The following is a 27,191-nucleotide window of genomic DNA, read 5'->3' on the forward strand; positions in this document are numbered from 1 at the left end:
AATATGTATTACTCTTATTATAAGATAACTTGATTTTTTTTGAATGTTTCTAATAAAAAATAGAAAAAGTTAACAAGGAGAGAACGCTGTAAATGGGTGTAACTTCTGTCTCTCATTTTCTGCCCTATGGAAAACATTAAAAAGGGTCAAAACATTTCTGCATTAGAATAGCTGCCTGCCTGTTGCTGGCAGGAACTTAGTTGTGAGTTGTGGGCATCCTTCTGTTGTCCACCTGGAAGAACAAGTGCATTGGTGCCGTCCTGGAGACTTGAACAGCTCATGCGATTTCTTAAAACGCCTCCCGCAGTCAGCCGGCAGGAGCTGGCTCATGGTAACCAAAGAGTCAGCTACGCTCAGTGCTCTGTTACGGTGGACGGTGGGGCATAGGCTCCAGGACAAGACAACTTTGGACACTTTGGGTGTCCTGGAATTTCCTTCTTGTGATTAAAATAATTAAAATGTAGTCTAAGTCAGAGAAGAAAAGCATCCCTAATTTGAGCAGATCTTAAGACAATTATATATTAGGTTAAAATTGCCCATATCTGAACTTTTTTCTTTTTAAACCTGCAAAAATGGCAGTTTCACGTGGTTCATATTTTAGATGTTAGTACATCTGGCCGGGCGCAGTGGCTCATGCCTGTAATCCCAGCACTCTGGGAGGCCGAGATGGGCAGATTGCTTAGGCTCAGGAGTTCAAGACCAGCCTGGGCAACATGGTGAAATCCTGTCTCTACCAAAAAAAACAAAAACAAAAACAAAAAATTAGCTGGGCGTTGTGGTGGGTGACTGTGGTTCCAGCTACTCGGGAGACTGAAGCATGAGAATTCCTTGAACCTGGGAGGCAGAGGCTGCAGTGAGCTGAGATCGCGCCACTGCACTCCAGCCTGGCAACACAGCAAGACTTTGTCTTAAAAAAAAAAAAGATGTTTGTACATTTGCTTCTATGGGTCTCTACAGCCTGAAAAGTCCTCTTCTTCCTATCCCACAGCCCCTCATTTACTTACTTATCTATCAATAATATCGAAACACAATAATTTAGACCCAATGCAAGTGGCACCTTTCTGGGGAATCTTTGCTCATACCCTAAAGAAATTAGCTCCTTTCTCATCACTCCCAAGCACTTTTCTGGTGTATCATTATAGGTTTGTTTTTTGTTTGTTTGTTTCAATTTTAAGTTCTGCCTTAACTTTTAGAAAGCTGTCTAATCTCTTTCTCCCCTATTGGACTACAAACTCTTTAAGGGCAAAGACTGAGTCTTGTTCATCACTATGTTCCTAGAACCTAACAGCAGGCTTTGTGTAAAGTCCTCAAAATGAATATGAATAAATAAAATTTTGTTGAATGAATTAGCAAACGAGTCAATGAATGAGGACTGCAGCAGGAATGGGGAATGGCCTTCCCAGAGAGAGGCTACAGCACCAAAAGTCCTTAAAAGTCTCTGGAGCCCAGCTGCTTAAGGCCCTCAAGAGGCCAACCCCAGAAGCCAGGGCAGCCCCCATGCTGGGTGCATTTGTGTTGAGCCATAGTCTTGTCGCCTACCCCAGTCCCTTCAGATGCTGAGCCCTGCTGGCACGCTTCATCTGCGATAGGCTGCCTTTGCTGCAGGCAGGGCTACTTACTCCCCCAGAAAACCTCTGCTATGGGGAAGTCCACACTTGCCAAAACCTCTGCAGGAAGAACCATAGAATCATCTACTCCCCCAGGTTCAGAACAGTGTACGCTGTCCCAGACAGCCTGCTCGGGACATTCCTAGCTTGTGAAATTTCCTTTTCTAGGGGCACTGGAGCGTCACAGGAAATGCCAAGCAGCTGTTCGCCTCTTGGGTGTGGGATTGGACGGTCCCCAAGCCCGGTAATGCTCCTTCATCACTAGGCAGCTTGAAGGACAAACCCAGGCTCAACTTGGGAATGTGTCATGTCTCACCCCAGGTTCACAGCCGATGAAATTCCCTTTTCAGTAACAAAGAGAAAAGCCTGGCAAGTGCCCCCAGCTCTAGTGCTAAGGAGAAGCGGGAAGACCTGAGAATACAGAGCGTTCTCCTCACCTTTCAGAAGCAAGGCCCAGGGAGGAGACATGGGCTGCCTGGGTCTCCTGGCTTTGCCTGATCTTTCCAGGGACCGAGAACCCATCCTGACTGCTGAGACTGTTGAGCATCTGGGACTGCATTTTTCTAAATGGCTTGGTGTCCTGGCTTTGGGCATTGCTGAGAGGGATTCTCGGGTAGGATAGTAGGTGTGAAGGGGTCAGGTGAACCCAGGGAGAAAAGCTGGGGAGTAGAAGAGGAGAGTGAGTCAGCAGTGTGAGGTGAAGAGGTCTGGAGTGGCACACCTGAATTCAAACCCCAGCTCAGCTGAGGATTCATGACCTATGTGGTCTTGGACTGTACTTGAATCTCTCTGAGACTTACTGTCCTCACCTATAAAAAGGGTAATGACATCTGCCTTGCAAAACTGGCTGAGTTGATTGATTAAAAGAACACCTCTTTTTTTTTTTTTTTTTGGTTTTGGAGACGGGGTCTTGCTCTGTTGCCCAGGCTGGAGTGCAGTGAAGCAATCATAGCTCACTGCAGCCTCAACCTCCTGGGCTCAAGCAGTCCTCCCACCTCAACCTCCCGAGCACCTGGGACTACAGGTGCAAACCACCTCACCCGGCTAATTTTTAAAAATTTTTGTAGAGACAGGATCTTGCTCTGTTGCCCCGGCTGGTCTCAAACTCCTGGCCTCAAGTGATCGCTCCCACCTCGACCTCCCAAAGTGCTGGGATTGCAGGCATGAGCCATTTCTCCCAGCCTAAAATAATATCTTTAAAGCACCTTACCCAGTCCTGGGAACCTATTAGGTGCTCAGTAAACATCAAGGAAGGTTGGGGAAAGGGAAGATGTGTAGTAGATGTCCTGTGGAGCTGACACTCCCCCACATGCTCCCCACCAGACTGAAGTCCCTATTGGGGCACAACTGCATTTGCTGCTGTCACCTCTCATCTTGAAGATAGACCATGAGACCCGCTCCATATGTAGCTTGACTTCTGGGATCACTTGAGTGGGGAAGGTTGGGACAGTGCCATTTCCCCCACCCTGGGCAGCTACCATGGACTGGGCCACTCAGAATCTCCCTATGATCCCTTCTTCCCATTCCAAGGTCTGTGGAGAAAAGAAAGAGTCTCCTTTCAGCTGGGCCTTGCCACTATCAGAGTGGGGGATTCAGCAGCAGTGCCTCTGGCCAGCCGGAGTCTCACTACCCGTGCCTCTGAGCTCCCTCCTCTCCTGCCACTTCCAATGCAGGGGAAAGAGGCCGCCTGTCACCCAGTGAGGAGGAAGCAGGTGATAAAGGAGGCAGCTCTCTTCCTTCCCCAGTCTCCTCTCCATAGTCTAGGCTGCAGATGGGCCACAGCCTCAGGTTGAGATCAAGACAGGAAGGAAAATAAAGTGCTGTCCCAGGTCTTGAACTCTGGGAAGTATTCCCTATTCATACTGGGACTCTTTTCCTTGCCTCCTGCCCAGGCCCTGATCTGAAGGAACTAGGAAAGGAGTGAAGAGCTTCTCAGAACTTCCCCTGGATACCTAGGCTGCCTCGGGAGGTAATATGGTTTGGCTCTGTGTCCCCATCCAAATCTCACCTTGAATTGTAATAATCCCCACGTGTCAAGAGCCGTATCAGGTGGAGGTAATTGAATCATGGGGACAATTTCCCCCATGCTGTTCTCATGATAGTGAGTTCTCACAGGATGTGCTGGTTTTTGTTTTTGGTTGTTTTGTTTTGAGACTGAATCTTGCTCTATTGCCCGGGCTGGAGTGCAATGGCACGATCTCAGCTCACTGCAATCTCTGCCTCCCGGGTTCAAGCAATCCTCATGCCTCAGTCTCCCAAGTAGCTGGGATTACAGGCATGAGCCACCACACCTCGCTAATTTTTGTATTTTTAGTAGAGACGGGGTTTCGCCATGTTGGCCAGGCTTGTCTCGAACTCCTAACCTCAGGTAATCCACCCGCCTCGGCCTCCCAAAGTGCTGGGATTACAGGCATGAGCCACTGCGCCTGGCCGATGTGATGGTTTTATAAGGGTCTTCCCCCTTCACTTGGCACTCATTGTCTCTCCTGCCACCCCGTGAAGAGGTACCTTCCCCCATGATTGTAAGTTTCCTGAGGCTTCCCCAGCCACGCAGAACTGTGAGTTAACTAAACCTCTTTTCTTCATGAATTACCCAGTCTCATGTTATTTCTTCATAGCAGCATGAGAATGGACTAATACAGGAGTTTGTCCTCAGGTGTTGCTCTTCCTTCCAACCTCCCCAGGAGCAGCATTCAGGGCCAAGAGAGCCACAGTGACTCTGGCATACTCTGACACAATGAGTCATGGGTGTTCAGGATGCAGAGGGAAGTTGTGTTGGAGAACAGGATGGGGCCGGGCTCCAAAGCCAAGCAGAAGCGAGTAGACTTGCTGAAGATGGTGGGACAGGGACACACACTGGACCCGGACTAGGGGCTTAGAATTTCAGTCCAGCTCTGCCACCAACTAGCCATGTGGTCTTGATCAAATCAGAGTACAGCCATGCACATCAGTGCCCTCATCTGTAAAACTGGGCATTTGAAACAAATGACTACTGAGGGTTTGTAATTTCTTTCCTACTCTAAACCATAAAGCAAGACTCATGAAGAGTTTCTGAGAAAGAAAATGATGTCATTCCAGCCAGGTCTTGATAGAATTAGCCTGGAAGTGGGGTGCTGGGTGTTGAATCAGCTGCGCATTGTGGTTTAAGCCAGTGGGGTTTTCTGTTCTTGCAACATAAAGAAGCCTGCATGCTGGGCGCAGTGCTCTTTAAGGCAGATATTAAGACACTGGGCAGTGAGACAATCATGTTTGAGTCCCAATTTCCATATTTCAGAACTGTGTGACTTTATAATAAAGCTTCACTACACTATTTTGAGCCTGCTTCTTCACCTGCAAAGTCAGGGTTAATCAGAATGCCCATCCCCTAGTGCAGCTGCCAGATCTGGAGTTACTGCACGCCAAGAGCCTAGAAGGGCGCCTGGTACATACGGAAGCACTCAGTAGACACTGGCTCGCAGCAACATGAATCCTGGCATGTTGCCAGCTATCTTTTGCTTTTGGCTTCCCTGAATGCATTCCCACCACTTCTCCCTGTGTTCCTGCCCTCCTCACTGCTCCTGCCCACTGAATTGCCAGCAATGCCTACTTTTGCCATAGTTTCCCCAGATAAATAGAATGCTTCCCTTATTTTAACTTGGGCCTCTGCCTTCTTTCTGAAACCCTTGGTGTTTTGGGAGCCATCACCACAGTTCCTTCTCTCTTCCCGTCTGCTCCAAGACATCTGCTCTTTCCAGGAATATAATCCCAAGCCTTGCTTCTGTGAGCTCATTTCAAATGCCCTCCTTGCCACACTGAAGCCGTGGTGGCTTTCTGCCCGGTTTGAACCTCCCTTTGCTGTCATCCCTCCCTTGCCCAAGCACCCGCACCCCACCATACTGAAGATTTGGTGGCCAAGACTTTTTTTTTTTTTTTTTGAGACAAGAGTCTTGCTCTGCTGACCAGGCTCGAGTGCAGTGGCGTGATCTCGACTCACTGCAAGCTCCGCCCCCCCAGGTTCACACCATTCTCCTGCCTCGGCCTCCTGAGTAGCTGGGACTACGGGTGCCCGCCACCACACCCGACTAATTTTTTTTTTTTTTTTGTATTTTTAGTAGAGACAGGGTTTCACTGTGTTAGCCAGCATGGTCTCAACCTCTTGACCTCATGATCTGCCTGAATCGGCCTCCCAGAGTGCTGGGATTACAGACATGAGCTACCATGCCGGGCCAACGCTTCTTTTTTATATTTATTTACTTTTTGAGACAGTCTTGCTCCGTTGCCCAGGCTGGCGTGTAATGGTGCAATCTCAGCTGGCTGCAACCTCCATCTTCCGGGTTCAAGCGATTCTCCAGCCTCAGCCTCCCAAGTAGATGGGATTACAAGCATGCACCACTGCACCCAGCTAACTTTTGTATTTTTAGTAGAGATGGACTTTTGCTGGTCCATCCTGAGACCAGCCTTGATGGGCCAGGCTGGTCTCAAACTCCTAGCCTCAAGTGATCCAACCACCTTGGCCTCACAAAATGCTCTCCATCCCGGCTCTTCCACCTCTTGCCAGGCACCCTCCCTACAGAGCTAGTGCCTCATCCTTCCATGACCTCTGGCCCACATATCCTCTTTCAATCTAAGGTTTCTGCAAAAGCTTTCAGGAAGGATTACATTTCCCATAATTGCCTTCATAAGAACTTTTTTTTAATTATTTAGAAATGCAGTTATATACATAGAACAATTAAAATTAAATTAAACTTTGTACAAATATTAAAATACTATCTTCACACCCACTGCAATGTACAGGATACCAAAAAATATATATATATAAAATAAAATAAAGCAAACCCAAACTGATTGAGTGAAATCCTGCACAGAGCCGATTATGAATGTGTTGTTTTAAACCATTATATGAGTACCATTCTACAAAGGATGCCATAGTGGTGCGATGACCTGAAGAAGCCAGAGCAGGGTGTGGGGACTGCCACACAGCCCACGTACATCTCTCCTCCTTGCTTGGCAATTGAGTGCTTTGCCCCTGCATCCCCTTCTGTTAGCTCTGCTGCTTGGCAGAGGGGCTCAACGTTGGGGTTTTCATTCACAATTCTACTAGGGTTTCAACGGGAAATTAAGAGCTATTTCCCAGCAAAGCTGGGCCTGCCACCTTTTCCTTTCTAGGGAACCAGCAACTATATCATTCAGACCAAACATATGCCAAGCAAAATATTCTCCAAGTCCCACCCTGGGGCACCAATAATGACTGTCCCTATTCCAAGAGCCTAGAGACCCAGCAAGCCTAAAAGAAGCTCCCAGCCTCACTCGCTGTCCTTGGCATTAAGCTGTGAAGCCTGCATGCTGCTTCCCTGCTAGGCCTTTTTTTTTTCTTTGGGGGCGAGGAGTAAGGATGCAGAAATGTTTGCAGCATATTTCGTTCTCTATGCAAGGATGTTCCTCAGAAATGGAGGCGACAACGTTATGTGGGAACCAAGTGGTTTGAGTGCTGGGCTGGGACTGGGAGGCAAAGGGCCAAGGGCTATCTATTCCCGTGCCACCACCCATGAAGCAGGAAGAGTATACCTTTGTCTGAATTGCCATCTGGCTTCTCCACTGAACTTTAAAGCTGGCGGGAGGAGGAGGAGGGCAAGATGAATGGGAAAGAAAATATTAGCTTAAGATCTGTTTGTAAATGGAGTGCTTGTATTTATAGAATGTACATTGAAATGCCTTATAAAACCAAACTCATAAAGTGGCCAGGATTCAGTCCATTTCACAGTTCATACCCAGTGAAACGGGAACACAGCACATAAAATACAGAAATGGCAAAAGATAGAGCCTACCCGCTAAACGAAGGCATGGAAGGGACGGATTTTTTTAAGTGATTTTCACCATATTCTGGCCCTTGAAAGTCATTAGAATGTGACTGCAAGTCACCAGGATATTAAACCATCAGCTCAAGTGTGCAAAACAAAACAAACAAAAACAAACCCAAAAACTCTTTTAAATGTCCTTTGGTGCTGGCCATTCTCCTGCATCAGCCTTCTGCTGGAATGCCCTAGAGGTGAGCCCGGGAAAGCAGGGCTGTGGCCGGTTTCTACCACCTGTTTCCACCAGCTCCGGGCTCCTTAGGCAGCCTCTCTTCTAACAGCCTGCCACCTGCTGCTGCCCTTGTCTCTCAGCCAGGCCCCACCTCAAGGCAGCTGTGGAGTCCCTAATCCCTCAGTAAGGGACAAAGCCCAGAAGCCCTAGAAATAGCAGCACATGGCTGATGGTTAAGAAGAAATTGCTTTGGAAGAAAGAGAAATAACTGGGGGAAGAAGCTGTCACAGACTTCAGCAGCGAGGGGAGAATGAGCTCCTGTACTCACAGGCCCAGGAGCCTCTGGGAAGTGGGCCTCATCAAAGCCAGTGACAAGAAGGAGGGGAGGAGCCAAGAGAGGAGTCAAGGCTCCCATTGTTCTGATTTCCTTTCCTACCAGGTGGGCAAGCCTGGGCTTGCGCTCCTCAGTGTTGTTAAGTGGAGGGCAGGTTTCAGGAGAAGGAAGGCTTTTCATTTCACCAGGGATCAAGCTGGTCATCTATGCAGCTGAATAAACCCCAAACAAAAAGTGCAATCTCTTAGTGGGGAAAAACCCCAGAGTAACAAGATAGAAAAAGGTAAGATCTTCCATTTTAAAAACCATTCTAGAATAGAATTCAGGTTTTGAAGCAGTGAAAAATAAAAGCTGAAGGCTCAGTAGTGAGTCTTCGGACTACCACCCCTCCCCCATTTGTCCCTGCTTTCTTTTTTGGAAGAAGACAAGGGCACTGCTGTGGGTGTGGTAAGGCGACTGGGGCCATTAGGGACACCTCTCCAGGTGGGCCAATGCTAGTCTCATCTGCCTTCTGGTTCTAGCACCTTCTCCAACCAGCTCCCTACCTAACTATGCTTTCTTGGACTCAGCACAGCAGATGAGGGCTTCTGGGGGAGGCGAAGTGTGGGAGTGGCCAACAGGCACAGCAGGCACTGCCCTTACCCTGAGAGGAAGGAAGGAAGACTACAAGTGGCAGTAAGAGGCCAGGGAATGACTGGGTGGTAAAGTGCGTGTGTAAGCGCGGAGGCAAGAGGCAAGAGGCAAGAGGGTAACAGGCTGGGAGAAGACCACTCCCCTCATCTTCTAGGCCACCCACGCCTGAAGCCAACCCTGTTAGGTAGGTACTGAAAAATATACTGGGATTTTTATTATTTTTACCACCCCCAATCAGAGAGGCTCAGGGGAGGAGCAGACATGCAGCACAGGGTCCGCTTTGAAGTTTCCCAGCCACAGTGCTTCAGAAAATTTCAGAAAAAAGCGAAACAAACATTCCTTACTGCTGCGTCTATCTTCTGAAGATGATAGCAGCTGGCAGAGTTCGTCCACCCAGCCTAGTTAGCATTCAGCACATGGCTATGGGAGAGTGTCCCTCATCAGCGGGTTCCTCCCCCAGGGCTCTGTACTCCAGGCTACTCCACACCCCTCTGCCCACCTCAGGCCAGTAAGGTCAGGGTGCACATGGACTGTTTCTCAGCCCTTCCCCCAGGGGGCCAGGGAAGACAAGGAATCGTTTGTCAGCCGTGACATGTGAGTGGTGGCAGGGAAGGGCAGAAGTAGGAAAAGCAGCAGCACAGCAAGCAGCAGGCCACTTCCTGGGCACAGTTACTAAGGCACGTGACTATGGTGAGAAGGATCCTCAGGACTGGGCTAGAGCTGCCTGCAGCCACCCAGGGACTCAAGTCTGTGCCCCTCGGCCTCCCCTCCATCACCACAAACCCAGAAAGGGGCAACCTGCCTAGATTGCCAGTGACCAGATGGGCACTCCATGGCATCTCAGCAACTCTCCTTCCTGCCCAAGGCCCCTGTGGGTAGCAAGAAAGCCAGAGCTATCTGGGATAAAACCCAGGAGGCAGCATGCAACTTCCCCTTATACTCCAGGGAAACAGAAAAAAGACAAGGCCAGGAAGGCCGACGCTGGAAGTAGGAAGTGAGAACTTGCATATTAGGAAGACAATCATTATCAGCCATTTTCCTTCTCTCCCTTGGGATCTTCTGGATGCTTCTTGGAAACTCTCAACTCAACAAGTCCAGGAGCTTGCGCCTTTGGGCCAGATGGCTGGGTCCTGGGCCAGCTTAGGCATGATTTTCCAGATCTTCCATCCTCGGCCAAGGAAATGTGCCACCAGGGTCAACCCAGGGCAAGCCCAGGGACTACACTCTCACCCCAGTTAGAGCCACTTCTGCCACTCCTGACTCAAGAGCTCTCACACCTGGATCAGCTCCTGCAAAGGGCAGCAGGGGCAGCCCTCAAAGGAAACAGGATAGATCCAGGCCTGGCCCCCTATGTGGCAGGGGGCAGCAGTGCAGCCACTAAGGCTTGTGGACAGCAACAAGCCTGCATGACAGGGAAACTGGACAGGGCGGGGGAAAGGCACAAGTAAACACAGCAGCACTCAGGCCCACAGGAGCTTGTGGGGGCTGCCGCCAAAGAGCTGGCTGGAGGGGACCCAGAGGCTTAGGAAAAGGGAGGGTTCGATCCAGCACATTCAAATATGTCTCCAACAGACGGGAAGGCTGGGCCAGGCAAAGAGCCAATTCCTCTAGCTGTCCAACAGGCAGATGGTGAGAATCTTCCTTGAGTTTCCAGCAAAGTGGGCCTATAGGGCCCTCAGAGATACATAGATACACAGGTGGCAGCTCAGGTATCCAGGTAAGGTGGCTGGAGAGTACAGGGTGCTCAATCCCACAGGGAGAGGGAGGAAGGGCTGAGAGAACCTCGCAGAGAGGAAAGGCTGGCCGCTGCCCTCATGCTTCTTTCAACAGTGGAATATCTGCAGGAAGACCAGAAGAAAAGCACAGTGGTTATCTCGTGTGGGTCTCCAGAGCACTCTCGACCCCTCTGCGAATTAGGGGCTATCCCACATAGCCCCTAATTTAAAGAAAGTAAATGTCCCACTCATACACTTCTAGGTAGGCAAAAACTCCCTACTTCCTTTTTATGACTTTCTAGCTTATCTTTCTCACTGTCTATGTGAAACAAAACTGAATGTTCAGCCTGGTATTCAAACCACCCTCCTCTCTGCCTTAGTTCTGCTGGTCTAGTCACTTCCCTTTCTCTCCTAATTCCACCCTATGAGGCTACAAAGCCCTGTGAAGTCCCACTGCCTCCTAAAGCGATCTGCCAGTCGTGTGACTTTGGATAAATCATTTCCCCTCTTTTGGTTTCAGCTTCTTCATATGCTGTGGGCCTCAAGCTCCCAACTCCCTAGGATATTATCAGTCCCAAACAGCTCAGGCATGGCCTGCAAAGAACTCACTGACTTCTGTGTCTTGTTTTCTGAACCCCTCATTTTGACATAGATGCTATAATTCCTGGTTCTATTATTTCTTGAGTATAGGCCCTACCATCTTCCCAAATGGCTGATACTCCATGCAAGAAGATAGCACATTTCATATTTTCTCTGTATCACCCCTGAAACCTAGTCCAGTGTTAGGCACAAGATGGCCTCTCAAAATGCTTGTTAAATACAAAAAACAAAGTTAGGTAGCATGGAAGAGGAGGAAGAGGAGGGCCCCACCTTGGCTCCTTGGGAGGATAAGGGCTATGATATATACTTAGACATATCTCACAATATATGTGGCTGACTGTGGGATTACTGGCTTCCAGATTCAAACCTGGGTCAACTATTTTAATGGCCAACCAAGAAAAAGGAAGGCAAGCTGTTGATAACCAGGAAGCTCCATAAACATGATCTGCCTTCAACAATTTCCAACTTCTTTGCTTTCATATATTCTAAACCTTAGACATTTACTACGCCCAGGATACCCAGGAAGCATAAAGTTTCCTCTAAGGCTCTTTTAGGGAAGCTTTCTGAGTGTACAAGTCTTCACTACAGAAAGGGGCATCTAGGCTTAGTCTCATCCTGAACCACACTGGGATTTACCTTAAAGATAGCTTTCAAAGTGACAGACTCAAGCCCAAGGTAAACTGGGCTCTGGCAAAGGCAGAAACATCAGGAGGCAATAATTTCATTCTATGATTGTTTGCCACAAAGGTGCTAGAGCCACCTGGAAGGCAGCATCTGGCTTCAAATCCCAGCTCAGCCATTTACCAGTGGGCCAAGTGACTTACTTTCTTTGAGCCATAGTTTCCTCAGCTATAAAATGGGGATGTCAATAAACACCTATGTCTTAGGATCATTGTGATGTTTAACTGAGATAGTGCAAGCAAACGAACTAGCATAGTACCAGGAACATTCCTGTTTAGAAAGCAGCAGCTGTCTGCTCTGGATAGGCTCTCATTTTTCTGTAAAATAACCTATGCCTCCTTGCCATTCCCGACCTTTCAGGAACATAACATTTATAACAAGAGGACAGACCCCATCCACAACTCCAACAAGCTGTCTATCTTTTGATTTAGCAAGGCTCTGTGACCATGAATGGCCTCAGAGACTCCAAACGATCAGAATTCACGGGCAAGTGAAAAGTCTCACTATAGAGAGCCCAAAGCCCTACTCAGTACTCTGAGGGTGAAATTCTATTTTGCAGGCAAATACCCCAGGTACTATCTTTTTTTGCTAAAAATATACCAATTATTAGAGAGGCTCACACTCCTTCCTCACTCCCAGCAAGGACCCTAAGCAGCTAATAATTCATGTTCAGCTCAGACCACTCACCATCTGTGTACTCCTCTGACGTGAGGGATAAAAGGCTTTGTATGTCACTGTTCTCTGAATCTGCAGCTTCTTTGTGTGCCAGTTGGCGGTTCCCTGAGCCGGCCACCCAGGAAGAGGTGGTTGCCTGATGCACCATCACAGTCTCTGAGCCCCGAGGGCCCCAGACTTCACATAGTCCAGACTGGCCTGGGGCCTCATCCTCTCCACCTGCAGAGGAGCAGGCCCCCTGGTCCGGCGGCTGTTGCTCCCTTGACACACTCCTCCCACTGGGCCCAGACCCTTCTGACAGCACAATCTGTACTCTGGGGTCAGCGGGTGGCACACAGTGACCAGAACTGCCATATACAGCCTCCTCATATGATGGTAGTGCAACCTGGACTCCATCCACCATGATGGAGACCTGGTCCCCAGATACTCCCTGGTCACGCCTGGAATGGAGGAGGAAAAGACAAAGGATGAATTAGAATAAACACACAGATAAACAAGTACAATAATAATAACAGCAGCAGTCACCAGTTTCGAGCACTTACTATGTAACAGGCAAAGCACTAAGAATTTTAAACATCTTATCATGCTGGATTCTCACCTCAGCCCTTTCAGGTAGGGATTTGCCAAGAATGCAAATGAGGCTCAGAGAAGTTAATTAACTTGCCCACGATCACACAGCTGGTAAAGGATGGAGCTAGGATTTGAATCCAGTTCCATCAGCCTCCAAAAGCTGTGTTCTTAACCTCTGGGTACACAGGCACCTGGCCCTTTTGCCCTGTGGAAAAACTAGGAGCCTAGAGACCCAGAAATAAAAGCATTCATTGAGCATGGCTAAGATAAGAAAGTGAGAGAATGATGGTGGCATATATCTGTGAATATACTAAAAACCACTTCACTGTACACATTAAATAGGTACATTGTATGGTATGTGGAATATATCTCAATAAAGCCGTTAAAAAAACAGGGAAGCACTATGGCCTTAAAGTGGGATACTGGACTAGAAATCACAATAATTTTGTTCTGACTCAGCCATACTGCTTGATTTTTTTTTTAACTTTGTAAACTTTTAAAAAAATTAGAACACAAATACAGAAAAGAGAACACAAGAAAAATCTATGTACAGCTAGCTGATTTACTCCAAAAGTAACACTGGTATTAAACTCCTACACAGATCAAGAAAAAGAACACTGCCCAGACCCTAGACCCTTTGCACCTGTCCCAAAATCACTCCCATTGCCTCACCACAAAAAATAACCACTATCCAGACTTTCATGAAAATCATTTCTTTGCTTTTTATTTTAACAGTTCTACTACCTAAACATGAATCCTTTAACACTATGGTTTAGTTTTGCATATTTTTTTAAATAAAAAAAATTGTTTTTCTTTTGAGAAAGGGTCTTACTGTTGCCCAGGCTGGAGTGCAGTGGCGTGATCACAACCCACTGCAGCCTTAATGTCCTGGGCTCAGGTGATCCTCCCACCTCAGCCTCCCAAGTAGCTGGGACTAACGCATGCACCACCATGCCTGGCCAATTTTTTGTAGAGACGGAGTTTTTCCATGTTGCCCAGGCTGGTCTTGAACTCCTGGGCTCAGGCAATCCTCCCACCTCCTCCTCCCAAAGGATTACAGGCATGAGCCATGGCACCCAGACAGTTTTGCATATTTTTAATCTTTACTTGAATGGGATAACAAAGTAAATTTGTGAGAGTATATATCTGTTTCTGGCTTCTTTTATTCAACATCATACGTGTAATGCAGATACCTTTTTTGGGGATCACTTTTGTTATACACATAAATATGCCTTTTTTTCCCTGAACCATCTAAAAGTAAGGTGAAGACGTTACTTAACATATACTTCCTAAGAGTATCCTTTCTGATATAACTACATTATCAGATCCCAGAAATTCAACCTTGGTGTAATACAATAACACACATTTTCCTAACTATCCAAAAATATATCTACTTCAGCTGCAGTCTTCTTTGTTTTCATCCAGGACCCAGTTAAGTATCATGTATTGCATTTAATTGTCCTATCTCTTTCATCTCATTTAATCTGTTAAACAGTCCACTAGTTTTTCTTTCATTACATTGACTTTTTTTTTTTAAGAGTCCAGGCCAGCTGTCTCAAAGAATGTCCCACAATCTGGACTTGTCTAATAGTTTCCTCAGGACTGGATTCAGGCCAATCCTAGGTGATGCTGGTGTCCTTTCAGCTCATCACTTCAAGAAATACAGATGGTCTGTTGCTGGACCATATTATTGTTGCTAGATTGCTGTTAGTAGTTCTCAATTTCCTCACCTGCTCTTGGAAGTAAAATCTGTGCTACCTACACTCTGAGAGGAGAGAAGTGGCAGAGAGTTTTGGAAGGAAGGGAAAATTTGATGGGAGCACTTTAGGAAGCTGAGGTGGGCAGACTGCTTGAGACCAGGATTCAAGACCAGCCTGGCAACGTGTTGAAACCTGTATCTACAAAAAATACAAAAAAATTAGCTGGGTATGGTGGCACATGCCTGTGGTCGCAGTTACTAGGGAGGCTGAGGTGGGAGGCTCACCTGAGCCCAGGGAAGTTGAGGCTGCAGTAGGCTGTGATCACGCCACTGCACTCCAGCCTGGGCAACATGAGTGAGACCCTGTCTCAGAAAAAGACTAAAAGAGAAAGCAGTGTGTACACGGGTATGCACTTGATGTTTATTACTCAAAATAGTGTTTGGCTTAAAAAGTAATATATGTACATAGCACAAAATTTAAATGGGGTCTATAATGAAAACCAAATCTCCCCTCAAATCAAGCAAAACTAGCCAGTTACTTTTAACAAACTTACAAAAGTTAACTATAGTGGGGGGGAAAACTCCCTAATTTAGATGAGATGCAGAACTGATCAGTTTGACTTTAGGTGGAAATAGCTGATTATTTCAAGTAAACAATCCCCTTCAAATTCTCTTCATCCTATTAATTAATAGCCTTTAAAAATAACTGCTAGCCTCTTCCCAAAAACAAAGCAAAAGAAAGAAAATCACACATAGTACACACAGATCAAATCCAGCCTGGTCCTTTTCTGTAAATCCAAACTTAGAACATTTTACTGACTGCAGTTTAGTTTGGCCTTTTATGTTTGTGAGTTATAACAGTGACTGATGGAGGGCTGTGAAGATATATAAAAAATGTTACTCCTCAAGAGGGAATGAGGAACTGCCAGGAAGGGCCAAGCAACTGCAGAAGCCACAATGGCCTGGAAGAAAAGTCCATCATTGGGAATCCACGCAGGGCCAGAACCATCAGCCCCACCCTTCATGCTCCTCACCCCTAGACAACTTGTGGCTAAAGCATTAGACTGGAAAAGGAAACTGATAAAGGCAGGCAAGAAAATCCACTTCCTCTGTTTCTCCTCAGTTGGTGCAGTGCTTCTCAATCCTAGCTGCACAGAAAAACTGAGAAGCTTTTTTATAAAAAGTGAATGCCAGGGTTCCATTCCAAACCAAATAAATCAGAATGGGAATGGAGGCCCAAGTGTTGATATTTGTTTTTAAACTCCCCCAAGTGCCTCTATATTGCAGCCAGGACTGGGAACCAAGAGTACAGGACAGTGGCTCACAAACTTAAGTGTGGATCAAAATCACCTGGACAGCTTGTTAAACAGTATCACTGGGCCTCACTCCTAGAACTTCTCATTTGGTTGATCCTAACAAGTTCCATGATCCCGATGCTGCTGGAACCACGCTTTGAGAACCACTGGTGTAGGGGAAATGACATGGCTTTGGAATTGAACAGATTTCAGTTTTTTATGGGACAGAGTCTTACTCTGTCTCCCAGGCTGGAGCGCAGTGGTGCGATCTTGGCTCACTGCAACCTCTGCCTCATGGGTTCAAGCGATTCTCCTGCCTCAGCCTCCCGAGTAGCTGGGACTACAGGTGCGTGCCACCACACCCAGCTAATTGTTTTGTATTTTTAGTAAGACAGGGTTTCACCATGGTAGTCAAGCTGGTCTCGAACTCCTGACCTCAGGTGATCCGCCCACCCTGGCCTCCCTAAGTGCTGGGATTACAGGCGTGAGCCACTGCACCCAGCTTCAGTTCTGAGCTCTGCTGTCATCTAGAGGTATAACCCTGAGTGAATAACTTAACCTCTCTGAGCCTCAATTTCCTCATCTGCAATGTTCCTATGAGGATTAAGATAATGTATGCAAAGCAATAAGCACAACGCTAGGCACATCTAGGAGTTTAACACACGGCAGGGTCCTCCCCACTCCCTGGACACACACAGACCCACAGAGATTGGCAGGCCACCAGCAACCCTCCACCAAAGACTGGCCCCCACAGTGATGCTTGCACCTGCCTGTCTCACAGCAGCTCTGCCACTGGGCTCACCTGCTATGATGGAAAGACTTCAGCTTTGGCTGCAGCAGCACAAACAGCACCACGAGGAGGAGAATGAGCGCCACGGAGCTGGCAGTAGAAGCCACTATGGACAGCGTGGGGACCCCAAGTGATGTGTGGGTGTCTTTATCTATAAAAACAAGCCATCATCAGAAGGGTTTTGTACCCAAATACACAAAACAGCTGACGGGCCCCACAGCTGATCTTGTCAAATGCCTCCTGAATGAGGCAATACAGACATCCTATGGACAGGGTCATTTCAGGAATAACAGCTTACAATGACCTATGTATACACAGTTCTCCTGGAAAAGGACCATTTCCCTATCCTGTTTCCTGAATAAAAATTCCCTTCACTTCCAATCTTTGAGGTCCATCTGATACATAAACTCACTTAACCCTAGAGATTTTACCTTTATAAACCACTTTGATCCCATCCTCAAAAGCAAGTTTGTAAACATCAACCATTTAACTGGGCACATCCTTCCACCATCTTAAGTTCTACCTATGTTCTCCCCAAGTGGCAGGATTAATTTACAGAAACTGGGCTGTAATAAAACCTTGTCTTAAGATCCACAGCTTTAATTGTAACTCTCAGGTTGGTTCCCACCCACTTCTGGGGTGTCATGGGTTAAACATGCTCTGGTCTTGAAGCCTGAGTGGGAAGCACAAAGATGGTCATGTGACACACTTTCCTGCAGTTGGATTTTCCTGTCATGCAAGACAGGAGGAAGCAGGAAGGGTGGGAAGTCTTTTGTCCAGCTGGTCTGTAGCTCCATTCAAGGAAAAATGAAATGGAAGAGACACTAGAGAAGGTATTAGCATTGTGCTCACTGTGAGAGCAGAATATGGTCAAGGATCACCAGCACTTGGTCAGGCGAATGAGAGATCTTGAACATCAAAGGGGCTTTACAGAGCAGGGCAGATGGCTCAATGAAATGCAATAGGACATGCACCAGCAACCTCAAGTATCTTCCATAAAGACATGAAGACCCAAGGAAGGGAGGCTGCAGAGCATCAAATGGGGCTGGGCTGCACCACAGCAAAGGGTGCTCTGGAGGAAGCATGCATTGTGTCCTGTGAGTTAACAGAAAGCAGAACCCCAGCAGCACCCCTTTTTCAACTGCCAGACTGACCCTCGTTGAGACGGCAGCTAATCTCCATGGCTGGTTTCCACTCGCCATTCTTACACGTCAGGTATTTGTAATCGCCCTTTAACATGTAGCCTTCAGCACACAGGTATTCGATGACACTGCCCGCTGTCAGGGGGTCTCTGCAGGGCCGGGGATGGCAGATGTAGCCACCATTCTCTGGCTCCGGTGGTAGGGGGCACACTGCAAAGACAGGGAGAGCGCAGGGGTACAGTGGTGAGGTATACAGTAGGAGTCTGCTCTCAGTGACACAGCTCTGAAGGCCTCCACAGGAAACACAAGAGGAGCAAAGAACCCTTTCCTTGGAGGAGTTGTTAACCAAACCCTGGAAACTCAGGCTGCCACGGACAGAGGGGAAGTACACTGGCAACAGGGGAAGTGTGGTTGCTTGCAACATTTCCCCTCCCTCCCCACCATGCCTTAAGAGAATTCCATCCATAAATTAACGGCCAACTCTATATAAAGTCTTGAACCTATAGAGATCTAGACATAATATGTTTTAATAAAGCCTGTATTATATAATAAAGCTTGTAACACACACAATAAATCAGAGTGAAAGGAGGTAAAATGTTGGCCTTGTTTCCACTATCAATGTCAGAAAAGACTCCGTAATATAATAAAAACGTGCACTCTTGGCCTGAGAGGGGATTTCTGATGGATTCCCTGGGAGGCTTCCCAACCCCCTGTGCATCTTCCATTCTCTGACTATAGTAGTCAATGGCACCACCTGTCTCTTTTTTTTTTTTTTTTTTTTTTTTTTTGAGACGGAGTCTCGCTCTGCCGCCCAGGCTGGAGTGCAGTGGCCGGATCTCAGCTCACTGCAAGCTCCGCCTCCTGGGTTTACGCCATTCTCCTGCCTCAGCCTCCCAAGTAGCTGGGACTACAGGCGCCCGCCATGTCGCCCGGCTAGTTTTTTGTATTTTTTAGTAGAGACGGGGTTTCACCATGTTAGCCAGGATGGTCTCGATCTCCTGACCTCGTGATCCGCCCGTCTCGGCCTCCCAAAGTGCTGGGATTACAGGCTTGAGCCACCGCGCCCGGCCGGCGCCACCACCTGTCTCTATCCCGTAATAAATCCCACATTTTCCACTGATATACAGGACTGCCTAGTTTCAAAAGCACCTTCACCTCCTATCTTATTTGTCCTGACAACTCTGTGAGACAGCTATCGTTACTCTCCTTTGAAGATGAAGACACTGAGGGCCACAAAAGTTAAGTGACTTTTAGCCAAGCTTATAGCAGGGTAAATATCAGGCTTGGGGTCACATTCAAATCTTTTGATCCTAAACTTCTGCTCTTTCCACTAGCAGACACTGCTTCTACCCCATGAGGGGCATGGCCTTTAAGGGGTATGGGTGTCAAGGTTACCTCCCCTTTGCCCTCTTGAAACTGGTTAGGGAGATGGCAGGCAGTGCCTAGGTGTGGTGGGAACGCTGATGAGTTGCAGGAATGATAAGTCAGAGGATCTGGAAGGTCTGAGTGACCTTGAGGAGGAAAAGGACAGCCTCTGATTCCACTCTGGATATACACTGCAAAACTGAAGTCCCCAGGTGGTGGACTGCTGGGCATTACCAGCCAAAACAGTAAAAGTGGGGGCACTAAAGAATCACTGTTTGGAATGTTGGGCGAGGTAGAATGGCCAGGAAACCATGAATGCAATAAAGACCAAAAGTTTTTTTTTTTTTTTTTTGAGATGGAGTCTTGCTCTGTCACCCAGGCTGGAGTGCAGTGGCCGGATCTCAGCTCACTGCAAGCTCCGCCTCCCAGGTTTACGCCATTCTCCTGCCTCAGCCTCCCGAGTAGCTGGGACTACAGGTGCCCGCCACCACGCCCGGCTAGTTTTTTGTATTTTTTTTTAGTAGAGACGGGGTTTCACCGTGTTAGCCAGGATGGTCTCGATCTCCTGACCTCGTGATCCGCCCATCTCGGCCTCCCAAAGTGCTGGGATTACAGGCGTGAGCCACCGCCCCCGGCCAATAAAGACCAAAAGTTTTCTAAAGGAAATTCAATTTTGCTGACGAACACCCTGCCCCCATCCTGAATATCACAAGGACATCTGTATGAGAATAAGAACAGTCGTTTTCTTTTTCTCACTTCCTCTAACAGGCTGGAGTGACTGGGAGTCACACCGCAGTGCCTGACTGTCCAAGATAAGGCAGTTTCTCATCCACAAGATGGGCAGACCACACCACCCTGCGGCTGTGCGCTCACAGCCTCTCTCATCCATGCCACTTCTTTCCAATCTACAAATGGCTGTTAAGCCAGCTGACTGCCAGCCAGGTTAGGGAGCAGACACCAAATGAAAAAGAGATGATGGTTCCCTACCCTCAACTTGCTTATCACTTGAGATGGGGAGAAAAGACACTTTTTCTTTTCTTTTTTTAGGTGATGCCACTAAAAAAAATGCCATTTTAAAAAAGCTATTAACAAAACAAAGCTGGGTAGGTGCCACAGGGATCCAGAGAAGTCTGGCAGCTTCTCTGAAACTAGGAGATGAGCCCCAGTAAGCTCCCCCGAGTCCCCTCTAAAGACCCAACTTGTCCCTATTCTACTCCACCACCAGGGTCTTGAACAGGAGGAAGACAAACACAAACACTCCTTCTGGTGCTCTTTAACTTTGGCTAAGTAGTTCAGAGCGCTGGCCAGCTAGATTTCCAAAGAAACCTCCACAAACTGCTTTAGCCTTTACACTTTCCCTCTTTTGTTCAGGGCAGCAGGCCTGCCACAGATCTCCCTGACTTGCTCCCTGGCTCTCCTTGGACTGTGTCTAATTGGTTCATTTCCTCGGCATAATTAGTGCTGAGCACCCCAGGGCAGCTCCTGAAAGCAGGCAGGATCCACGCACAAGTAAAATGTGCTGGGAAGGATAGTCTCAGGGGAAGAGCTGCTGATTCTAAAGCCACTCCTGCTTCGCTGGGTATCTCCTTTCCATAAAACGCACATCTCCACAGAATCTTTTTTTTTTTTTTTTTTTTGAGACGGAGTCTCGCTCTGTCGCCCAGGCTGGAGTGCAGTGGCCGGATCTCAGCTCACTGCAAGCTCTGCCTCCCGCGTTTACGCCATTCTCCTGCCTCAGCCTCCCGAGTAGCTGGTACTACAGGCGCCCGCCACCACGCCCGGCTAGTTTTTTGTATTTTTTTTTTAGTAGAGACGGGGTTTCACCGTGTTAGCCAGGATGGTCTTGATCTCCTGACTTCATGATCCGCCCGTCTCGGCCTCCCAAAGTGCTGGGATTACAGGCTTGAGCCACCGTGCCCAGCCCACAGAATCTTTGAGTGGGACCCTGGAGTTCACCTAACACTCATGATAAGTCCAAAAAAAAAAAACTGAGGCCTGCAAAGAAATAACTTGCAATTCAGTTTAATTTCAATTCAACTAATACTTATTGATTCTGAGTAGGGGGTCACTGTGCTATGCTCTGTAAAAGGATAAAAACATAAGCACCTCAGGTCCTTCTTGCCAAATAGGGATATGATCATTAAGTGCACACATATATTTAAAAAATCATTCTCTTTATGGCTTCTGGTTTAAGGACATTTTCTCTACTCTGAGGTTATAAACATACTCTCTAGTATTTTCTTGTAATGTTTTAGGGATCAGGGTTTTGTTATTTAAAATACTAATACAAAACCAAAAAACAAAAATAAAAAACAAAAAACAAAACAAAACAAAGAAAACAGACTCATGGGAAATATACACGGTATAAAATTCAAAGAGTACACAGTGAAAAGCAAGCCTTTCTCCTGTCCCCTGGTCACTTGGTTCCTCTCTCCAAAGGCACTGCACCAGTTTTTACCATATTCTTCCAAAGATACTCTATATACAAATTTATTCTAACACATGTCAAATAATGTGATTTGTGCCACAAGAGATGAAGTTCAAAGCAGGAATAGGGGAGCCTAGGAAAGGATTTCCGAGGAAGGAGCATTTCAGATGGGGCTTCACTTCATCAGGAAGGGAGCTGATAGTTTGAAGTAAATGCACTGAAGTGGGAAAATGTAGGTTAAGTTCAGGGAACGGCAAGTAGCCCAGTTTGGCTGGGTTGAATAATTTTTTAAAAGTCCAAAAAAAAAAAAAACACATGAAGAGTGATGAAACCATCTTGTAGAGGACCTTCCTTGCAAAAGGAGATATTTATAATTATAGTCAAAGAAAAGGGGAAGCCACTGAAGGCTCTTGAGAAGGGTAGCATTATAAGAAAAGTAAATTTATAATTTGATGTAAGAGAGACTAGAGGTTAAGAGAGATCCCTTAGATTATGTCAACATTATAGCAACCCTAGTATTGATACACGAGCTAGAAAGAAATTATTTAGGTAGATAGTGAGGGCAAAAGAGTCCTCAGCAAGGTTTCCCTTTTAAGGAAAAGCAGCCTCAAAATCATTTCTTTTCTAACAAAGAGCGGCCTGAAAAATCGAGCTGCATAGATAAGCAAGCTGGAAGCTTGCACAGGTGAATGCTAGCAGCTGTGCCAATAGAAAGGGCTACCTGGAAGCCAGGTATGTTCAACGTGGAAGCTCCATCTTCCCTTTTCTTTGTCACCACGTGTACAGTAAGGACCAGGCAACAGGGTGCCCACCAGGTAGAGAACCTATCTGCATAATAAAAGATTAGGGTGGGACAGCCCGCTATTCCACAACTATGCAAATGGCACACCTGGTCCAACCAATCTTTCGTCCCCTATGTAAATGGTCTCCTCAAATTCATCTATAAAACCTTCATTTTACTGCAGAAGTGGCAATCCATTTTCTCTGGGATCCCTCTCTATGCAGAGAGCTCTTCTCTTTCTTTTGCTTATAAAACTTCCACTCTTAACCTCACTCTGATGTGTCTGCATCCTAATTTTCCATGGCTGTGGGGCAATGAACCACAGGTTCAGACAACACCACTTCAATATGGCAAAATAAACTCAGTACAAAAATTCTTTTATGCCCATCTATGAAGGTCATAGAAAAGAAATAAGTTGAAGTATGTCATAAGATGCTGCTCCAGGTTCAAAGAAGAAATAAAGAGGCCTAAGAAGAAAGGGTCCCCCCCCTCAAAAACGGCAAGTCATTTTAAGACCTAAGAACATGTGAAAAGGCCGGGTACCGTGGCTCACACCTGCAATCCCAGCGCTTTGGGAGGTCAAGGTGGGCAGATCACTTGAGGTCAGGAGTTCGAGACCAGCCTGGTCAATATGGTGAATCCCCATCTCTACTAAAAATACAAAAATTAGCCAGGTGTGGTGATGCACACCTCTAGACCCAGCTACTCAGGAGACTGAGGCACAAGAATTGCTTGAACCCATGAGGCAGAGGTTGCAGTGAGCTGAGATTACACCACTGCACTCCAGCCTGGGCGATAGGGTGAGACTCTGTTTGAAAAAAAAAAAAAAGAAAGAAAAGAAAAAGAACACGTGAAAAAATATGATCCTGATCCTCTTGACCAAGAGCAGAGTCCTGGCCAACGGCAGGTGTTGAAGAAGACCCTCTCAGTGATGCCTGGGAAGAACACTAAAAAAAGAAACCAAAACCCACATGGCAAAGAAATTGCCCAAAGGCTTCCAGAAGTCACAGTCTAGGCAAGAAACCGTCTTCATCTGTGCACCAGGATCATTCTCTGACAATTCCAGGCCGGCAGAAGGAAGCTCCATACTTAACTCTGGGAAGGCAATGAACTCAACTGATGTGGCAGTGTCACATAATTTTAAAAAGAAAAGGAGAAAGCCAGACAATTTTACAGGTGGAAAAAAAGTCAACGAATTATCTTTAGCTTCCTCTGCTTTCCATTCTGTCTCACAGCCACTTAGGCTTTCAGTGAGCACAGGGAGTGCACACGGTAGGCATTCAGTCAAAGTCCACCCTGGTAACAATTCAGATGAGACGCAAAATGATCTAGTTGATGCTTCCATCACCTCCATCACCTCAGCCTGACACCCTCAGCAGAAACTAAATGTTGAGGACCCTCACCAGGCCTTTTAAAGGTTCCCTGCTTTTGTTGGTTTTGCAGGCCAGCCTTTCAGAAGGAGGAGGCAAATTAAAACAAAATAAACTTTTACAACATTCCAAAACAAGCAAAGCAAAATAACCTCCAAGAAAGGCCACCGGGGTCAAAGCATTTAATTTAACAAACAGAACAAAATGAGGTCAAAGCATTCGATTTAACAAACAGAACAAATACCTGAGCTCCTACGAAATAAGGTGTGGAAAGTAGGGAATACAAAGATCAATGTGACATGCGTGCAGCCTCAAAGGGATTAGGGTTGAGTTGGGGAAGGTTACATTTAAATTATCTATAGTGCATTTTTTGTTTGTCTGTGATGAGTCTGGCCCTGTTGCCAAGGCTGGAGTGCAGTGCCGATCTGGGCTCACTGCAAGATCTGGGCTCACTGCAACGTCTGCCTCACGGGTTCAAGCAATTCTCCTGCTTCAGCCTCCTGAGTAGTTGGAACTACAGGCATGTGCCACCACACCCGGCTACTTTTTGTATTTTCAGTAGAGACAGAGTTTCACCATGTTGACCAGGCTGGTCTCAAACTCCTAACCTCAAGTGATCTGCCTGCCTCGGCCTCCCAAAGTATTGAGATTACAGGCGTGAGCCACTGCACCCGGCCCCTTTACTTTCCTAATCAACTTGTTTTCACTTTACTCTATGGACTTCCCTAAATTATCTCTTGTGTGAGATCCAAGAATCCTCTCTTGGGGTCTGGATCTGGACCTCTTTGTGGTAACAGAACCATGCCCTGCCAAAAGCCTACAACCTAGAGAAGACAGACATGGTCACAGCCAAGTCTACCTTAAACCAATGAAAAGTAAGTGTTAGATGTGACACAAGCTGCTCAAATATGAGCTTTTCTAATAGCCTGGGGTGTCTTTCTGGCCAGATGATCATTCATCTGCACCCAGGGAGGGTAAGAGCCTGAGGCAAAGAAGAAAAAGTAGAAACTAAGGAGAGGAGGAAGGAATGGAAGGAAATCACAAACCTAGCACAAAGCTGTCCAAAAGAAATATAACACGGCTACAGATGTAATTTAAAATGTTCTAGTAGCCAATTAGGAACATAAATGGAAACAGGTGAAATTAATCTTAATATTGTATTTAACCCAACATATGAAAAAATACATGACTGATTACATCTCAACATGTAGTCAACATAAAAATTCACTAATGAGATACTTTATATTCTTTTTCTTATAGTAGTCTGTACACTCACATAAGAGGCATCTGAATGAAAGCGACTCCATCTTGAATAGGGGCTGGGTAAAATGAGGCTGAGACCCACTGGGCTGCATTCCCAAGAAGTTAGGCATTCTAAATCACAGGATGAGACACAAGATACAGGTCACAAAGACCACACCGATAAAACAGGTTGGGCAGAGAAGTTGGCCAAAATCCATCAAAACCAAGATGGTGATGAAAGTGACCTCCAGTGTCCTCACTGCTCATTATATGCTAATTATAATGCAGTAGCATGCTAAAAGACACTCCCCCACCATAGCCATGACAGTTTACAAATGCCATGGCAACACAGGAAGTTATCCTATATGGTCTGAAAAGGGGAGGAACCCTCAGTTCCAGGAATTCCCGCCCCTTTCCTGGAAAACTAACGCATAATCCACCCCTTGTTTAGCATATAATCAAGAAATAACCATAAATATAGTCAGTCGAGCAGCCCATGCCACACTGCTCTGTCTATACAGTAGCCATTCTTTCATTCCTTTACTTTCTTCATAAACTTGCTTTCACTTTACTCTGTGGACTCGCCCTGAATTCTTTCTTGTGGGAGATCCAAGGACCCTCTCTTGGGGTCTGAATCTGGACCCCTTTCCGGTTACACTTATAGCACATCTCAACTCAGACTAAACACATTTCAAGTTCTCAGTCACCACATGTGGCTGCGTAGTAGTCCACTGCCTGCAGTGGACAGCAGAGTCTCAGTGAAGGAGTCTTTGGCCAACAGTCAAGAGGATAGGTCTGGGGATCTGAAAACAGTGGAAAAGGTTCAGAACCACACCACAGGGCATGAAATGTGAGGCTGAAGATGTGGAAAGAAGGAAGCATTTAGCGCTGAGGGTCTCTTTTTTTTTTTTTTTTTTTGAGACGGAGTCTTGCTCTGTCGCCCAGGCTGGAGTGCAGTGGCACAATCTCGGCTCACTGTAAGCTCTGTCTCCTGGGTTCACGCCATTCTCCTGCCTCAGCCTCCTGGAGGGTCTCTTAAAGTTTAGAAAAGCACTGTTTATGTGCTTGCTCTCAAAACCCTTTCTTATATATAAAGGTTATATTTCTACTTCTAATCTTCAATGGTTTGTAGAAGCAAAGAGATCCAGAGAAAAAGCAAGGTCAATACAGAGAACAAAGGTGTTTAAATGTATACTTTTGTTTGTTTGGGACATAAGATAAGGAAAACAGTAATTATTGCGAACAGATAGTTTATTACCTGTGCCAAGTACTCTTCTGAGTTCTCTCTCTACATGAAGCAGGTACTATGTTTTCTCTGCTTTACAGATAAGGACAATAAGGCTTAACTGAGTTGAGTGATCTGCCTCAAGCCACACATTTGTAATTGGCAGGGCTGGATTCATCAGAAACTCTGGTTTATAAGCTGCAAGCCTGACCACTAAGTTAAGCAGGGCCTGCTGAGGGGGGCAGGGCATCAGGAAACCTGCCAGGTTCTGTTCTGTGGCTCATTTCCCCATTTGATGTGCTCAGCCTACAGCTTTGGAGACATTCAGCTACTGTGTACAGCATAAAAAAGAAAGAGTTATACCCTAGTATGAACAGCCTTTTTCCAAGGGAAGGTGATTCCCCTAAAGAAAGCCTCCCAGGCAAATTGGAATTGGAGCATTCCAGACAAATACAAAGAAGAAAAAACAAGTGATCACATCTGATACAGTCAAAAGGTTTCTCCTGAAGCCTCCTAATAATAACAGCTCCCATTCACTGACTATAGGCCAGGCACTATCTGAGCACTTTACATGTGTTAACTCATTTAAGCTTCACAAAAAACCCTCTAGAAACAGAACACTGCATTACACAGATAAGCAAATTGAGCCAGGGGTTGAGATACTTGCTCAATTTCACCCAACAGGTGGGTGGCACAGTTAGGATTTGAACCCCAGAAGGCTGTATTCCCACTCCACAGCACTGGGCAGTATCAGAGGGTCTCAGAGCCAGGCTTCTGTCACACCCATAATCTTTTTTTTTTTTTTTTTTTTTGAGGCGGAGTCTCGCTCTGTCGCCCGGACTGGAGTGCAGTGGCCAGATCTCAGCTCACTGCAAGCTCCGCCTCCCAGGTTTACGCCATTCTCCTGCCTCAGCCTCCCAAGTAGCTGGGACTACAGGCGCCGCCACCTCGCCCGGCTAGTTTTTTGTATTTTTAGTAGAGACGGGGTTTCACCGTGTTAGCCAGGATGGTCTCGATCTCCTGACCTCGTGATCCG

The 27,191-nt window shown here is 46.6% G+C and overlaps 1 protein-coding gene across 7 annotated transcripts in view; it reads right to left on the bottom strand.

Annotated features, from left to right (window-relative positions):
• Positions 1 to 6,256: 6,256 nt before the first annotated feature.
• The window catches only part of SUSD6 (sushi domain containing 6), a 106,657-nt gene continuing 85,722 nt past the window's right edge, over positions 6,257 to 27,191 (bottom strand). For all 7 annotated transcript variants that reach the window (XM_033187597.1, XM_033187601.1, XM_033187598.1 and 4 more), the window contains exons 3-6: positions 17,757 to 17,954; positions 16,615 to 16,753; positions 12,261 to 12,688; positions 6,257 to 10,415 (exon numbers count right to left, since the gene is read on the bottom strand). In XM_033187597.1, the coding sequence (XP_033043488.1) occupies positions 10,390 to 10,415; positions 12,261 to 12,688; positions 16,615 to 16,753; positions 17,757 to 17,954 (791 nt within the window). In that variant the 3' untranslated portion in view covers positions 6,257 to 10,389. The remainder of the gene's footprint in view (positions 10,416 to 12,260; positions 12,689 to 16,614; positions 16,754 to 17,756; positions 17,955 to 27,191) is intronic.

The sequence above is a fragment of the Trachypithecus francoisi genome, unplaced genomic scaffold, assembly GCF_009764315.1.
Source record: "Trachypithecus francoisi isolate TF-2019V2 unplaced genomic scaffold, Tfra_2.0 Lachesis_group3, whole genome shotgun sequence".
Taxonomy (NCBI): Eukaryota; Metazoa; Chordata; class Mammalia; order Primates; family Cercopithecidae; genus Trachypithecus; species Trachypithecus francoisi.